Below are 17,997 nucleotides of genomic sequence, written 5' to 3'. Positions count from 1 at the left end.
GACCCCACTACAGGCCACCACAGGCCTGTCACTTCTCCCCGTCACCCCGTGGGCCCGAAGTACATAGTCCCCCAGAAACGGACCCAAAATGTCTAAATGGCTGAAGCCCCTAAAGGACAGAGCCGTTCACCCATGAAGGTCAGGAGCAGGCAGCCAACCTGCCTGGCACTCTGCGGCCTCGGCACAGGTGGTGCAGAGGTGGGCCGCCCTGATTCTCCTCCCACAGGGGTCAAGGGCTTGGCATGGAGGGAAGTCATGGAGACAGCACAGCTGAGCCCTGTACGTTCTGAGCTTTCTCAGGATACTATTCTATGAAAACTTAAGCAAAAGGTGGGAAAAGAAATTGCCCTGCTCATGTCGTTGAGTACTTCCGGGGCAAAGAGGCCAGACTAAGCAGGAAGACCCGGACCTCAGGGCCGGGGTCACGGCGCTTACGGGCCTGGAGTGCCGGTGGTCTCCCGCGCAGAGCAACACCCCTCCGCCGTGCTCCAGGGCAGCTCATTTTATAAAAACTGTACCTTTTTACAAGTGCAGAGATCAGGCTTTCCTCTTTGGAGCAACGCAGAACCAATTCCAAGCCCCCCAGGGTCTGCTGCTATAGAGCGAGAACTGCCCTTCGACCGCCCCCCACCGTGAAGGCTCCGGATGCACACAGAGGATCACTGTAGACGTTTAAAAATAGTGCGGGAGCATTCTCCGAAGGAAGCACCTCAGTCCCTCGATGTACAAGCCAGCCGTCGCTCAATGGCTATCCTCAGGAATCCGGTGGCCCCCGGCGGAGTTACAATTTTTAATTATCATTGTAAGAAATGCAATACTGATCATCTGAATGAAGCGTGTCGGCACACAAATCATGAAGTGATGATTCCGACTAGAACTTCTGTTGGTTGATTGCATAAGCCATGCCTCTCGTTGCTGAAATAACATCTCACAGGCGAAATAATGACGACATGACAATCTACGTAAATCAAGAACTGCATGTGGGTTTATTTTACATTCGAGAGAACAGTGGATTTAATTGTGTGAACCGAAATGTACTGTACAATATTAATGATAGAACATCAAAATGTATAATTAATAGTGCATTGCTCGCTTTGTTTTCATTTATTTATTTTTGTCTGATATACATGCATCTGGAAAGATGCAGGTGCCAGTAAAATTTCTCTATTTAAATCAAGCTGCAGGAACTAAATTTTATTCAAAAATTGTGGTTGTACATTATATACACAGAAATTTAATATAAAATGACAATATAAAAAGTTAAAAGAGAAAGCATACAGCCAGAAGGTACAAAGAAAGCTGAATAGATTAAAATGGTACGATATGTAACATATAGGAGTTTTTAAGCTGATGCTGGCAATTTACAAGGAAAGGACTCCAACATTTGCCCCATTTTTTTTTTTTTTTCATTTACCAATGCAGCACGCTTATAGAAAGGTCAGCTTGTACCAAAGCTTACATTTGTAAATAACTATAAACTGCAGTATTTTACAGAGAAAAGAAATAGCATTTTTACACATTTTTAAATAATAGCTTGCATACTTTTTTTTTTTTTTTTTTTTTTGCCAAAAGTGGCATTTTTTCAGCATCCAGAGGGTTTGGGCATAGTGGCAACTGGGGTGTTTGCTGTCGCTGCTGTTAGTTTTTGTTTTGTTTTGTTTTGTTTTTTGTTTTAAACATGTGAAGTTGTGGCTTCCTAACCCCAAGTCCTAGACAACTTTCTAGTTTCCAACAGCTGCATGCATGCTTCCTTCACAAACCAGTTCTGCATATAAAAGCTCGTTTTTTAATTATTAAATAAGTTTTGTGTCTGACACAGCTTTTGATCTGAATGAAATGCCTTTAAGCCTTTTTTTTTTCTTTTCTTTTCTTTTTTTTTTTTTTTTTGAGTGAAAGGCACAGAAATGCGATTACAGTCCTCAAAGGGTTAAATTTGACACTAGGAGGTTCTATGACCTTTATTGTCATGGCAACTTTGTAATTTTAGGACGTCTTTTCTCATTGTTATTTGTGTCTTTCTTTCCTGCTAAATAAATGTCTCCGAGTAGTGTGCCCCACTATTTCCTACAAAAGAGAGCTGAACATCGAGAACAGATGTTGAAAATAAAGGTCAGACTTTGACTCACGGAAAAAGAAAAGGAACATGCACAATCGGACGAAGAGCATATAAATATAACTACAAAATATGTGTAAGAAAAACCAAGGTCCAGAGAGGCAGTCAGCAAGGGCAGGCTGATTTTGGAGGCTCAGGCCAGGCCTAGTGCAGTATGACGACGTTTAGTGCAATGCGCCACGGGCCCGCCCGGACCCAGGGCTACTGTTTCTCCAGCTCCGTCACGTAGATCAGGTGGTCCTCGGGGGACTTGCCGTGGGTCTTACTAAGGTGCAGTTTGACTGCGTGCTTGCTCGCGAAAGTCCGGTTGCAGAGCTTGCACTGGAATGTGGAGCCCAGATCGTCCTCGGCGGCTCCCACCGGGCCCAACGCTTTGTTCGCCAGGACTTTGGAAACATTCTGCTGTTCTTGAATCTGATTCAGTGGCAGCTTGGAGAGATCCTTCAAGCTGAAGCCTAAGTGTGTCTCTAGATGACTGATGTACGTGGAAGCAGTTCTGAACTGAGAGGCACAATCGTTGCAAAAGAAAACAGGATGCCCTGTGTCCAGGTTCTTCAGGAACTTGGTCCCCCCTGTCCTCCGCAACTGGTACTTGACGTTGGCCAGCCAGTGGCTGATGGTGGTCATGGAGAGCCCGGTGAACTTGGAGATGTGCACCCGCTCCTGAGGGCCCAGGTCCGACATGATGTACTTACCCTCCGGGGTCTCCCGCAGGCTCGAGGCGAACTGGGCCTGCAGGATGAGCAGGTGCTGCGGATTCCAGTTGGACTGCCGCCCCTTCCTCTTGTGAACGGGCGACAGCTCGTCCACCGCCTCCTCGAAGCTGCTGCCGTCGGCGTCCGACTTCTCCGACACGGTGGAGGGCGTGGAGGACTTGGGGGTCAGCCGGCCCGTGAGGTTCTTCACCATGTCCGAGATGTCCATGAGCGCGCTCTCCCGGAGCGGCGAGGACACGCCGTCGGCGGCGCCGGGGACCAGGGGCTTGCTCTTGGACTTGGTCAGGTCGATGGGCTGGTCACTGTTCTCGTAGTAGTAGCGGTCCAGGGTGCCGGGCGGCTTGGCGGGCGGGGCGGGGAAGGCCGGCTTGTCCAGCATGCTGGTGCTGATCTTGTAGAGCATGGCCAGCGGGTCCAGCGAGGGGCTCACGGGCCTGGACACTTTGCCCAGGTGGGTGTTCATGATGGACTGCAGGGCGCTCAGCGGGTTGATGAAGGAGGGCTCGGGCGAGTGGTCCGTGATGACGCCCAGGTTGTTACAGCCGTTGGTGACTTTGGCCTTGAGGGGCTCCGTGCCGTTCGGGGTGTGGGCGTCCACCGCACCCTCCTTCTTGGTCTTCCCCGCATCGGCTTCGGGGCCCTTCTTCTGCTGGGGCCCGCCGCCGCCGCCGCCGCCGCCGCCGCCGCCGCGGTCCTCGGCCCCGGGGAAGTCTTTATTCTCCTTGGCCGCGGGGGACGCGGCCTTGGCCGGCGAGCCCTTCTCCTTCTCCGCCGGCCTCTCCTCCTTCTTCACGCTGACCTTGCCCGTGACCTTCTCCACCAGCTCCTCCATGGCCGACACGTTGCTCTTGTGGGGCGGCGGCGTGAGGCTCCCCGGGGGGTGCAGGAGCGCGCCGTGCTCCGAGGACAGGGACTTCACGCCGCCGGCGTAGGACGGCTGCATCTGCACGCTCTGCACGGTCGGCAGCGGCTTCACGGCGCCCGGCAGCTGGTAGGCGGCGTGGATGCTGGGGTAGCCGCCCCACGAGGGCGCGCCGTTCTGGGCTTTGCTGATGGCCGTGGAGACCGTGTTCTCCAGGGACTTCAGGATGTCCACCCCGCCCCTGGGGCTGTCATCCAGGTCCTCCTCGCGGAGGTACCGGTAGAGGGTGGTGGGCTCGAACTTGTCGGACGCGTCCTCCCCCTCCTCCTTGATCTTCGTGTCCGCGTCCCCGGCCACCGCCGGCAGCGCCTTCTCCTTCTCGGGTTCCTTCTTCTCCTCCGAGGTCGCGCACCCCGAGGGAGAGTCGGGCTGCTTTTTGACGTGGGCGGCGGGCAGCCGCGTGTGCGTGGTGGGGGGCAGAGGAATGGACTGGATCTTCTCCTCCACCACGGGGTCCAGCACCAGCTGCTTCCCTTTCTTGGAGGCCGAGGTGGTCACTTTCAAGAAGTGGCCGGTGACCATCATGTGGGCAGTGAGCTGCTGCAGGGTGTCGTGGGAGCTGCCGCATTCCATGCACTTGAGGATCTGGGCCTTGCGGGCCTCGAACTGCCAGGTGTAGCTGGCCCCGTTCTGGTAGCCGTAGCGGTTGTTGGGCGTCACGTACGGGTTGGCCGACTTCTGGTCCTTGGCCGACTCGCTCAGCGCCACTTCGGCCGCGACGCCCGCCGGTTCGGGGGAGCAGGGGGACGCCAAGTCCTGCAGCGCCCGCTTTTTGGTGGAAGGGACCAGCTTGGTGATGGCCGGCACCGGCTCCTTGAGAGGCACTTTCTGGTAATGCTTTGTCTTGATCATGTGTACGCTCAGGTCCTGCAGAGACTCAAAGGAGTGGCCGCAGTACATGCACTTGAGCACCTTCTGGGCGTCCTCCTTCCCCTCCATCTCCATCAGGGAGCGCTTCCGGGGCTTGGACCACCGCTTGGTCTTCTCGGAGTCCTTGTCCCTGTTATCGTCGCGGTAGTGCCCCGTCTCGTTCATGTGCACCGTCAGCTCCACCAGCGTGTCGTACGCGGCGCTGCAGTCTTTGCAGCGGAACTTGCTGGCGCCCGTGAACACGGAGCCGTACAGCTTGTTGTTCTGCCGGTAGAGCTGCACGGTGCTGAAGAGGCTGGGCTCGGGCAGCAGCCCGTACGAGGACGTCTGCTGCAGCGTCTTGGCCAGGGCGGCCTGGTGCCAGTCATAGCCGGAGCCGCCGCTGGCGCTGGTGCTGGTGCCAGTGCCGGAGCTGGAGCCCGAGCTGGGGGTGCTCGCCGTGGTCCCGGTGGCCCCCGCGGTACTGGTGGGGGGCATGGGGGCGGGGGTGGAGCCCTCCTTCTGGCCGGCATCGCCGTTGCTGGTGGTCGAGCCGGACTTCTTCAAATCCAGAGCCAAGCCGGACCAGCAGGATTCCGAGAACAGGTTTGCATACACGGCCTTGATCTGGGCCAAGCTGTCCTGCGGGTAGGAGACGCCCTCCCGACCCTGGGGCTCCTCCGTCTCTTCCTTGGAGGAAGAGCTCTTGAAATGGGCTGGCTGGTCGCTGTTTTCGCTGAACGGCGACCCGTAGCCAGCGTCCTGATTAGTCGCCGTGCTGATGGGGGAGTTCTGGTAGCTCTGGGCCTCCTTGAGCTCCGCTTCCTCACTGCACACGAAGTCGCCCTCCTGAACGTCCAAAGGCAGCCCATCCTCCTCCACGTCTTCTTCATCTATTTCTGCTGCCTTCAGTTCTTCCTCAGGAACGTAAGCTAGGAGAGAAAAATGAAACACCGTGAGGAGACGTAAATCATCTCCAAGGACGCGGCCTCCCCAGCGGTTAGGTGATCTTTAAAAAGATGTTTCTCAGCCGAGCTCCCAGGCTACAAGGCTACCTCCGCTTTATGTATCTACCCCTTCTGCAGCTCGACGGCAGGAAATAGGTTTCCCCCAAGACAATCCCCCCTCCTCGGTGAATACATTTCGACGGAAGGGCAGTGTCTGCCCTCTTCTTAAAGATGTCAGTGTGGCCGTCACAGCCGGGTGGGAAGGGAAGGGACCCCTGCCCCTCCTCCTGCAGGCTCCTCTTTCGGTAAGCAGCGGGGATCCCTTGTGCCTCCCCATGGCGGGGGCGGGGGGGACCTGGTTGTCAGCTTCTAGGGCAAGATAATACACAGGCAGTATTCTATGGCCTCCGTAAATAAAAACGCTCCTCAATGGCAAGCGATAAAAATACTCTGGTCTCCACTAAAAAAGGAGAAAGCAACATAGCACCACCAGCGCCCCCCTGCCTGGATGGAGCAGAAATCTCCCACAGGTGACACCCGACAGGGGTCAAAGAGCCACGTTTGCACAAAGCAGCATTATTCACAAGAGCCAGAAGGTGGAAACAACCTAAATGTCTGTTGATGGATGAATGGGTGAACAAAATGTGGTTTATACAAACAATGGACTATTATTCGGCCTTTAAAAGGAAGGAAATTCTGACATATGCTGTGGCATGGATGAACCTTGAGAACACTATGCTCAGTGAAATAAGCCAGACGCAGAAAGACAAATACTGTAGGAGTCCCCTTATATGAGACACCTAGAGTACTGAGGCTTATCGAGACAGCAAGTGGGACAGTGGTTTCCAGGGGCTGGGGGAGAGGGAGGAATGGAAAGTTGGTGCTTAATGGGTTCAGAGTTTCAATATGGGAAGACGAAAAGTTCTGGAGATGTATGGTGGGTATTGTTGCATAACAGGGTGAATGTACTTAATACCACTGAAGCGTCCACTTAAAAATGATTAAAATGGTAACTTTTGTGTTACGAATATTTTGGCACAATACAAAAATCTGTATTCTTAACAAGGCCTACAGTATATGCTACAGGCCACAGCTGCACAGAGGCTGACTTCTCGGGGTGAAGGCGGCATCTCCCAGAAAAACTCAGGATACTGACAGCTGTCCCAAGAATGGGAGGGATGGAGGGCATATAAATCACTAGATGGAATCTGACCTTTTACTGCAACACATTTTAGATCCTTTACTATGTGACAGATGTTGTCAATCCCCAAGGGGACATAATCACCCGCACCTCTTAAACTGATTTGACCAAAGCATACTTTTACTTCTTTTTCCTTTTTTTTGAGGGAACAACTAGTGTTCCGTCAACTACCTGGGAAATTTGGGGTTAAGATATTTCCAGAAAGGCCCTATTAAAATGCACTGATATGACCTGAGAGGGTGTCTCATTAAGTAGAATCACTCATTATCGCGTTATCAGCACCAGAGCCCAAGGGAACGTGGCAGAGAGCACCGGGTTTTCAGGGACGGTGATGGAGAGACAGAGAAGGAGGTGGCTGCCCAGAAGGTGGACGCGGGCAGGAGGGAGACACACGGGAGGGTCTGCGCCCGCACCCCGAGAGCCCCGAGCTCCAGGCACGATCGCTCATGAGCACAAGTGAACACGTGGCGAGGGACAGCCGCTGCACGGGGCCCTTCAGCTTCCCTGCCCACCCCGGCTTCCCCTGGCGGCCGTCCCCACGCCTGGGCGGCAGCATCGAGCGACCCAGGCACGCGTGTCCACGGTGTTTCCCATCGGAAGGCAGAACTGCATCAGAGTCCGCTAACGAGTCAGGGAATTACAGCCCATGAGTCCCGCGCCGTCGCGGGGGACTCGCTGCCGTACCTCGGGGTGTGTTTGTCACCCACCGGTCCACACTCCGCGGGCGGCATCTCAGGGCCTGGAACCGCACGGACGTGACTTGCTCGGCATCTGCCCACGTGCGTGTCCCAGCAGGGTGGACTGTCATCAGGCCCTGCTGCATCCCGGGCCCGTCCTGCTCCCGACAGACCAGCCCGCACCCGGAAGCCGCCAGGTTGAGCTCAAACGCCTCCTGTAGGCCACCCCCAGCCCCAGGGCGACAGTTACTCCTGGAACCACACAGAGCAAACCCCGGCCTCCTAAGGGTCACTGGTTTCTGCTGTTCCCTCCCTTGGACACCCGTCCCCCGTTTTCCAGGAGGGTGAAGGGGGACCCCTAAAGTGCCTGCCTTCCTGGAGCTCGTCTCCCAGGGGAGACACGAAGCTGGGTGAGCAGGCGGCCAGGGGAGGGCCAGGGCGGGGGCACAAGTTCAGAAAGGAGGGGAGCCCCCCAGGGTGGACCCGGGGCCACCCTGGGACCCACCGGCGTCGCCTGCCCCGGGTCGAGCATCCCCGCGAGGACACGGCCCCCAGCCCCCGCGCCCAGAGCGCTCCGGGTGTGACATCGCGCTCTCCGGGGCCAGGGCGCCGCCGGCTTCCTCCACCGGCCCTGCCTGTCGCTCTTGCCCGGTCCCTCCGCAGCCTCTTTCCAGCCAAACTTGACTTCTTCCATGACTCCTCCAGGGCACGTCGCGAGCACTGGATCCACGTCCACCTGCGAGGCCACCGGGTGCAGGCCCTCGGCTCTCCCGCCCCGTCGGGGGAAGCTGGCCTTTGGGATGCCCTCTGGACCGCAGTCTGAGTGCGCCTCGCGTCCGGCACATAGAAGGGGCCCCAGCTGCTGTGACCGGAGTCCATGGCGACGTGGGCGTTCCACAGGCACCCCCAGGCAACTTCGTGCAGACACACGACTGACCCTGCCCCCTCCAGCCCCCGCCCCAGTAACAGCACGCTTCCTCCTCCTGAGCTGGGCGTCTCCTGACCCAGCTGTACTGAATCACCCCCAACAAGTGTCCACGCCAGAGGAGCGGCGGCTGTCCTCGGTGCCTCCCGTGGTCCGGCTCCATAGCCAGCGGGGCCCCTGCCCTCATTCGGACCCTCCGGCCTCTCGTCAGATGTGCAACAGCCGCCCAGCTGGGCCTCTCGCCCTCTGTCCTGCCACGCCCTTTCCTCCTCCACAACCCGAGCTACAATCGATGTCAGGGTCCACGAGCCGCGCGGGGCTCGCAAGTCCCCACGTGGGCCCCTCCCTCCGCCACACGTCCAGTCCCCGCGCACCCTGGTCCCAGGGGGCTCCCCGCCCTCTTCTCCACCTGGCGATGACGCTCGTCCTCAAGGGGAGGCTCAGATGTCATCTCCTTCAGGATGCCTTTCAGTCCCCTCCCTCCCGGAGTTCACTCCCAGAAGCATTAAGAGGTGTTTACCTGTCTGTCCCCATAGTCAAACCGTGACCTTGCTCATTCAGCTAAAATTGCTGAGCGCCACCCCTGCCTACCTCCCCCGGCTGGGCATCTCCCTTCTTCACCCTATCTTAACCTCACAACGCTTCAAATCAGCATCCCTGAAAATGCCCATTTTGCAGATGAGAAAACTGGTCTTGGAGAAGTTGACCGACTTCCCCAAGGTCCCAGAGGAGACACACAAGGATTCAAACGCGGGTCACCTGACTCCCAGCCGGAGGTCCATCCACTCGGCCACCATCAGGACCCAGTTACTTTCCTTTGTCTCATTAGCACCTCAATGCCAACAAACACTTTGAGTAAATGCTTGTGAATGAATTAATGACCCTAGGTCATTCTTTTTTTTTTTTTTTTGGCTGTGCTCCACAGCATATGCAGGGATCTTAGTTCCCTGACCGGGGATTGAACCCACACCCCCTGCAGTGGAAGTGCGGAGTCTTAACCACTGGACCACCAGGGGAGTCCCTGACCCAAAGTAATTCTGTATCAGTGTTTAGGACACCTCTCATGTGCCCATCATGCTGTTATAATTGAGAGAATCTCAATGAAAAAAGAGTAAAAGGAGAGAAATCTTTTGACACCCTTTGGCCCAATGATTTTACTTTTGGAAGTATAGCCTCAGAAGGTGACATAAAATACAGAATTGACCCCAGGTCATTCTTTTTTTTTTTTTTTTTTGGCTGTGCTCCACAGCATATGCAGGGATCTTAGTTCCCTGACCGGGGATTGAACCCACACCCCCTGCAGTGGAAGTGCGGAGTCTTAACCACTGGACCACCAGGGGAGTCCCTGACCCAAAGTAATTCTGTATCAGTGTTTAGGACACCTCTCATGTGCCCATCATGCTGTTATAATTGAGAGAATCTCAATGAAAAAAGAGTAAAAGGAGAGAAATCTTTTGACACCCTTTGGCCCAATGATTTTACTTTTGGAAGTATAGCCTCAGAAGGTGACATAAAATACAGAATAAGCTTCATGCACAAAGATGTCCTTTATGGTATTATTCCACATAAAATTTGCCACTACCCAAATCTTCAACAATAATCCGTAGTTAGGTGATTTTTCGTTTATTCCTAAGATGCAATATTATTCAAACATTAAAACTATGGGTTTTTTTGCTTTTTTGCTTTTTTTTTTTTTTTTTTTTTTGCGGTACGCAGGCCTCTCACTGTTGTGGCCTCTTCCGTCGCGGAGCACAGGCTCCGGACGCGCAGGCCCAGCGGCCATGGCTCACGGGCCCAGCCGCTCCGCGGCACGTGGGATCCTCCCAGACCGGGGCGCGAACCCGGTTCCCCTGCATCGGCAGGCGGACGCGCAACCACTGCGCCACCGTCCCCTGCATCGGCTGCGGACTCTCAACCACTGCGCCACCAGGGAAGCCCTAAAACTATGTTTTAATGACAAGGGGAGAGGCATTCAATGGAAAAAGCAGAAGACAAACCTATTCACGGTACAACGGAAAAATCCTTTTAGAAAATATTAATAGCGGTTTTTTTCTAGATAATGAATATATGGGTTTGTTGACTGAAATGGCTCTCGATAAACATCTCTGTTTTCAAAATCTTCTTCAGTGTTGTCAATTCAACAAGCACGGATTAGCCATTTCACACCATTTCTGGAACGAAATAGCTGGAAACAGCCACTCGCCCGACGACGCTGGGAATTAAGGAGCCTGGAAGGGCAGGGCCCAGCCTGGGGGAGGGACTGTGGGAAGGGCTTTGTTCGTTGTTACTTTTATATTTTTTAATGTCAAAAAGTAAGAGGTGGGAAGAACAATGAAGGGGTGCAGATGACATTAGGGTTCCTGGAGCAGAACTTCGGGGGCGCCGAGAGTCTGCCCGCACACAGGCCGCCTCCATCTTCCTCCTGGCCCTGCTCCCGCACCCCCACCTCCTTCAGCCTTCCCTAGGGAGGGGGCTGCCGGGTCCCACAGACGGAGGGGCAGGAGGCGAGGCCTCTCCTGAGACCCACAGTCCACCAGCTCAGTGGTCACCGTGCTGCAAACACTTTAGCCTTCCACCAACACGGTCCCTGTCCGTTTCTAGATTTTCAGGATTTCCACTTTTATCACACACTCCTCCACTTTATTCATCCTGATACGCTGATATTCTGTGGCTGCTTTACTATTCTACCATGTACTTCTAGCTCACTGCGTCTATTTTTTTATGAGTGAACTTTTCAATTCTAATTTACAAGGGGCACGAGGAAACACAGACCTAGGGGGCAGCTGGGGGCCATCTGTCTTGGGTCGCCACCACTGGACGCCCGTCTGACCCCGGAGTAGCCTTCCTGCCCCACCTCGGGTGCACCGGGCCTGGCAGAATCAGCGTTGGAAGGAAGTGCCCCCACCTCCCCAGGCAGCCCGCCCACGAGCACTGCCCTCCCCCCTCCTCTCACGCCACCCTTCCCAGTGGCCCCCGGACCAAGTGCTGGCCCATATCACCCTACTCGGCAGCGTGCGCGGCCACATGAGGACACAGATGATGAGCCACAGATGCTAACGGGTACGAGGGATTCCTCTACAGCCGTGCCTGAGCCCCCTCTCCCTACCCGCCCGACCTCTCCCCCCTTCCAAAACTGGGCTCACATCCTGGAACCAGAGCCCTCAGAAGGATCCAGAATCTTCCGGGTTTCACTTTAAGAGTTTGGGCCTGGGGCGGGTGGACAAGGGCTGTGCAGGTGGAAATTCACAGACCGGACCCCATGGTGCCTGGAAGCAAGACCACTGGACTCCTGGCTTCAGTACAAGGCGCGGACGGAGTCATTTGCTTTTGCCACTTCGGTATCAGGAAGGGGACACACCCGAGACGTGTCCCCCCTCAGCCACATCTGTCCCACACAGCGAGTGCAGGAGAGACCCCAGGTGTGCAGGGGGTAGGGACGGCGTTCACCTGCTCGTCCCCGCTGAGTCCACGCTATGGGGCCATTGCTGTGGCTGCCTGTTGAAGGGCAGACCCCCATCATTAGCGGGACCTGAGGACAGACTTACAGAAGGGACAGACTGAAGAAGACACGATGACCCCCATACACTCACTCACCCCATCCTCCGGGCCTCCGTTTCCCCAACGGTGGGGCTATAGGAAGTATTCATGGAAACGGCAGACCACCATCCTCATCACCAAGCCCCCATCTGTGCTTGCCGGCCCCTCCTCCTCATCTCGCCCTGCAGACAGACCCTCGAGATGAACTAGGAAAAGCCCACGATGGGCAGTCCTCCCACGGCTGTCAGAGGGCGCCCCGCTCAGCCTCAGGCCTCACAAACTACTGCTCACGTCGCATAAATGCGGACAAGAGGAACAAAATAATGAGCCTTCGTCCCAGGGAAAGTGGTGCCCTCGCTGGCCCCTGTCACCGTGCAGCAACCAGACGTGAGATTTGGGCCGATGGATCATTCGGATGTTAGCCCTTGAACTTCTGCATCACCCAGGCCCCTCCTCTGCCCTCCTACAGTTTCCCTGATCACAGCCACACAGAGGAGGGAGCAGGAGGAGGTAACTCATACGGAGCAGTTCCTGGCTGGGCTCTCCCCGCAGACCCCAGGGGGCAGGCCGAGGAAATAAACGAGGAGAATCGGGTCGGCGAACTTTGTTTACCCAGGCTCTCTTTTCCTCATTAGCACACGCAATTGAGAGCTGGCTGTGAATGAGGAAAAGGGAGACTCGAAAGTGACAACTATAAAACACAGGTCGTTGGTCCCTGCTTGGGCCCTGGCTTACAGTAAATACCAAACTTGGCTATTGTATTGCCACCTGGTGAAACTATACAATCATACCAAATTACACGTTTAGCTACATCAAACTAGGTTTTCGACGGGCAAACGTGATACCCACGAACAGATGGCCATTACATCAAAATATATCTACAATTCACAAAAGGGGCTTGCACACACCTCGGTGATAAATGAACAGCTTCAATTCATTGTAAAACCTTGCAAAACACACTTTCTTCCAAATTTATCATCGATCGCTTGTAAAGTAACTTCACCTCTGTTACAAAGAGAGCAGGTGGGTTTGGTGAAAGAAGATATTAGGAAATAAAAAATGCAGAGAAAGCAGACCCAGGTCAGAGCCCATTCCGTGCTACTCTGAAAGGACAGCAACATACAAGTGGGATGTACATTAATTTACGAATCTAAGTTCTAAATTTTTTGCAGAGAGGTCGACAACCTGCCACGCAAATCTGAAAGGCCCCTTCTGCCCTGATGTAGAAGGAGCAAAAATTTTTCTTTCCCTTTGGCAAATTTTAGTTGTCTGGCACCAGTCGCTCATGTATCAGTTTGCTAAACCATCGGATTGATAACGATGATTTCTTTACCTAAAACCCAACAGAGGCCATTTTTTAGAACTGTGGAGTCTGTAAATAAAATGGCCTATGGTTTTTACCCAATTCTAATTTTAATTAGAAATTCACAGGTAACTTCCTTAAAATAAATATAACATCTTCCCTTTCTCCCTGCCCCAGAATTCAATTTCAGTTATGGGGGAGGCCCCTCCCACTCCTCTCAGTGAGCACATCAGGTATTAATCTTATGCCTGGAGTTTGTTGCAGTTACAAGAATGTAATTTAACATTAAGTGGGAAAGCACAAATTAAGGGCTTAAACCTCAGTTAAAAAGACAGAAAACTTTCTGTGATTTTCAGCAATGTCAGGAGGAAAAAGGAGAGATAAAATAGATGAGAATCTTGAAAAATTAAAAGAGAAGTTAAAATGAAATGAAGAAGAGCAAAAGCTAAAATAACTCTTGTATGAACCTAAGAAAACACGCAGCTATTTCACTACCAACGAACTGCGTGTTAATATACGATGCAAATGTTCTCTCGATCCACAAATTAAAAAGCCAGCCATCCCCAAGACATGCAGGGCCAATGCCAAGCATGGGGAAATCCATGTTTTCGGTTATTGCCTCTTCGTTTGGGGAGGGATATACACCACGCTAGGACAGTCTGATGAGTCTGGGTCTACAAACCCAATATTAGCCAATTAGGTCCCAAACCAGGTTCCGACCTGGTATTTTCTACCACCTGAAACGAGAAAAGACTTTTGTCAGATAGAGTGATGGATGACATTTAGAAATCTGGAGGGGAAATTTGGGCTTGAAATCTCTCTTCAGATGGCTGAAACAAGAATAAAGAAATGTAGCTCAGCACACACCGAACCCCACGCAGGGCTTACGTCTCAGACACGTGTCTCCAAGTTCAAATCGTAATGCACAGGGTAAAAGAAGAGAGAAGGGGCTTCCCTGGTGGCGCAGTGGTTGAGAGTCCGCCTGCCGATGCGGGGGAGCCGGGTTCGTGCCCCGGTCCGGGAAGATCCCACATGCCGCGGAGCGGCTGGGCCCGTGAGCCGTGGCCGCTGAGCCTGCGCGTCCGGAGCCTGTGCTCCGCAACGGGAGAGGCCGCGGCAGTGAGAGGCCCGCGTACCGCAAAAAAAAATTAAAAAAATAAAAAAAGAGCGAAGGAAACATCAAGTCTTTGAGGACTGGGGTGTGGATGGGAACAGTGCAGGGCACGCCGCTGCAGCTGTCGACAACACAGCAACTATTAACACAAAGTTAGGAGAACTTTTGTCTTTAAATATATTACAGTCTCTATAAATTATGTACCAATGTGATCCACCGAGAGCCAGCATCCCCTTCGTAATTACTGCTGTACTTGGCTGGAAGCTTAATACAAGGTCACACGCACCTGACTTTCTTGAAATCCCCTTAATAACAATAATGGCGTCTGAATCAGTTACATCCATGCTATCTTATCAGAAAGTATCGATCTCTTATTATAGTAATGGGGTTTATTCTTGCTATTACCAGTGAATTCTCCTAATTGCTCTCCTAGATCCTTTTTTGGAAATTTTGTCTAGGCAGAGGCAGAGAGATAGAGAGACAGAGAGACTTGTAAAAACTTCCAAGCTTGGACAGAGTGATCACTTGTCACGATCTTTCGTTTTCAATATAAGCTACGGTGTTCTAAAAATTCACATGGGTACAAATATACCAAAATCCATTAAAATATTTGTAGAAATTTTTATTGTTAGTGATGAAACTGAGAAGAACATACGTCACGAGGTGAATGAATACAACTGTTTAGCCTAAAAGATCTGGATGAGAGCAGCTACTGAATCACAGAAAACAGAGTCAACTCGACGTCCCTGCATTTTCTCTGCTAAAACCCTCAGCTCCCCTCTGCCCTCACCTACCCGCCCGCTGCGGAACTCTGATGAGTGAGTGAGCCTGGAAATGGTACCTGCAGTATGAAATTCTCCTTTTACAACTACTGCCACAAAGAAATGACATTCCTCCCCATCAAATAAAACAAAGACTCCAAATCATCATTTCTGCTATTTCTTTTGGTGTCAAGACAGCTTTGCCGTCACTCCCCCCGCCCCGCCTGAGGCCAAGCACGCGGCGTGGAGTGTGACACGGTGAACACACGCGGCACGTCCTGCCGTCAGCGGGACAACACGCCGAGCGGCTGTGCCGGCCTCGGCGTCAGGACGAGCACAGGCCAGGCGAGAAGCCACCAGCCTCCACGTGGCCGTGCGTGTGTAAGTGTGTGCAGGTGTGAGCACAGAAAAACCACAAGACACACAGACCCCATCGGCTCCGAGACGAGAACAAGACAACTGGATCTTATAGTCAGACGTCACTTTTTTTTTTAAACGGATTAAATCTTGTTAATATTGTTTTGCCATAAGATGTGCCTTCTGGATGCCAATGTGTCCCTAAAGATGTGCTGTCATCCTGAGCCACATAAAATCCCGTGCATTCTGATGCAAGTGGACAGAAGGTAACGTATACGGTCCCTGCTAGAGGTGAATCTGACACCAACAACGTGTGCCCCGGTGGTTTACAATGTAAATACACACATATTGTCTGGAAAAATATGTTCCTCTCAAATTGTAATTATGCGATGAGGCACATGCCTCTTCAGAGAACTAGATCGATTCTTTTTCTCAACTCCCAGCCCCCAATTTTTTAAAATATCTTTGCTTCTTTAAAGGAAACAAGATTTGCTCTGATATTCAACAGTCATTTGAAGAATGGGGAGAAGTGACAGCCGTCTTTGGTTTTTAATGGCTAAATGTAATAAAGTTCCAAATTCCCCGGAGTCTGAGTAACCCTGGCTCTGAGCAATTAGAGCCAGGGTTCCTCAGAGAGATGAACAAAAGTGTGGGTGCCTCACTGAAAGAGCAGAGCAACAAAAGAAGAAAGGCTTCCCCCTGATCATGATTTGCTTTCTAAAAAGCCAGCTTGAAATCTATCCTTTGCCATCCAGCAGATACCAACCTGCTTACTCAAAATAGCCACTCACACAAGGTAACCGGCACGCATCCGTACCTGTTCCTACCTGATGACAACACATCCCGATGAAAACGGAAAAACGTGTTCTTTCAATAAAAGATGCTCAGCTTCTGCCATGTCCCCAAATTTAGATATTTGGAATCATTCAGATATTGGCATTTAATATAAAAGGCCAGGTGACTAAATGCTTCCATCTTTAACTGACTTGGCTTTTAAGTAATAGCGTCTGGACAGAAGAAAGGTAGTGATACTGGAAAATGCAATGTATGAATACAGCATTTTAGTGTGAAAATATGTTGAGTAACCCACATTAACACACTTGAATTTACAAGGATGTTATAGCACGCTTGGCATACAGAGTAGTCCTCTTGCTAGAAAAACATTTTTCTAGAAGCAGGGTGACAGGTATAGGATATCTCAGGAAGAGGAATTGAGTTCCAGTTTTTGAGGAAGGTTAAAACAGCACTAGCAGTTCAAATAAAATGGCTCTTCCTCACATGGACAAGGAAGGGAGTAAAATGACGTTTTAGGCAGAGAGAAAGCCATTCTAAAAGTGGATCATTTATAATTACAGGGAAATGAAGAAAAGGCAAGTTCTCTTCCCTCCCTCTAAGTTTTCGAGACAAGGGTCTAAGAGGTGTCCTAAGAGCACCCAGCGGTTTTGCTGGCTGAAGATAGCCCTTGCTGGCAGCCCGTCAGAGAGGAGAAAAGAGCCTGCCCCTCCTCACCTCTCCCCCGCCAGCCATTCACACCCCTGCCTCCCTCCCTCGGCATGAAAAGAGCGTGTTATTAGCAGAGGTCTGCTGGGGAGGCCACGGCGGCGCCTCGTGCTGGTGGTTCTTCCGTGATTCTAATCTCCGAGATTTACCTGCTTTTCCTCTTCTATCTGATAAACGATACATTCCAGCATTCTCATTAGGGTTCCCATCACCAAAGGGAGTGGAGATGAATCAGTCCCGGCCCCCTCCCGCTTGGCTCTGTCGAGGTGATTTCATTGAAACGTTCATTTCCATCCCGGGTGGCAACATCAGAATGGAAGTATTTAACCTGTTTCCATTACTTATTCAAATTACCATGATGGGGTAGGACAGACGTTAGCATCGCGCACATAACTGACTTCCATACCTTCTTTACAGGAAGCGTGAGAAGGAACGTTGCTAGATCATATTATCCAGGCTCGATAATGTTCTCCCTGTTACCAGATTCATTAACCTGGCACACTGGCATTTCACTTGCTTTCTGTGTAAAAATTGCCGGGCTAGCTGGGCTCATTTAATTTGGAGAAGGAAAGCTTTGTCAGCGATGATGTTTTGATCAGGTGCGCTAAGAGGGCGGGGAGGGGCGGGGGAGGGGGAGGAGGGAGGGGCAGGAAACAAGCCGGGGAACAGGAAACAACCTTGTCGAAAATGTTACCTTCCTGATGCGAACGATGAGAGCGGAGTCGGTGAACGACGCCGGTACTCAAAGATGGCTGTCACTTCAGATAGACGCCGGCACGACTCACCTAGACAGGTGACACTTTGGTGCAGCTAAATCCTGCTGCATTATTGAACACCTGGAGATGGGGCTCAGGCAAACTGCGGGCCTGGGATGCCTGGGGCACCTGGAGCTGTGAATTCGGCAGGTGGATGGATTTCACTCCTCCTCTGCACCCTTAAGTGAGGCTGGGGATACAGTCTCCTGGCTACAAACATGGACGAGGGGCTGGAGTCACAGTCTGCGTTCCAGCCTCGAGCTTTCTTCCCTTTATTTTCCCCTGAGATCCAAAGCAGGGGCTAGAGCAATGCTCCAAGT

At 52.4% G+C, this 17,997-nt stretch overlaps 1 protein-coding gene across 1 annotated transcript in view; it reads right to left on the bottom strand.

Moving 5' to 3' along the window:
• Positions 1 to 985: 985 nt before the first annotated feature.
• TSHZ1 (teashirt zinc finger homeobox 1) overlaps positions 986 to 17,997 on the bottom strand; it is a 76,695-nt gene continuing 59,683 nt past the window's right edge. The window contains exon 2 of the mRNA XM_024133972.3: positions 986 to 5,532. Coding sequence (XP_023989740.2) covers positions 2,315 to 5,532 — 3,218 coding nt within the window. The 3' untranslated portion in view covers positions 986 to 2,314. The remainder of the gene's footprint in view (positions 5,533 to 17,997) is intronic.

This window comes from Physeter macrocephalus, chromosome 19 (genome assembly GCF_002837175.3).
Source record: "Physeter macrocephalus isolate SW-GA chromosome 19, ASM283717v5, whole genome shotgun sequence".
NCBI classification, from domain to species: domain Eukaryota; kingdom Metazoa; phylum Chordata; class Mammalia; order Artiodactyla; family Physeteridae; genus Physeter; species Physeter macrocephalus.
The sequence above is the reverse complement of the archived record's forward strand: the minus strand, read 5'-3'. Positions and strand labels throughout refer to the sequence as shown.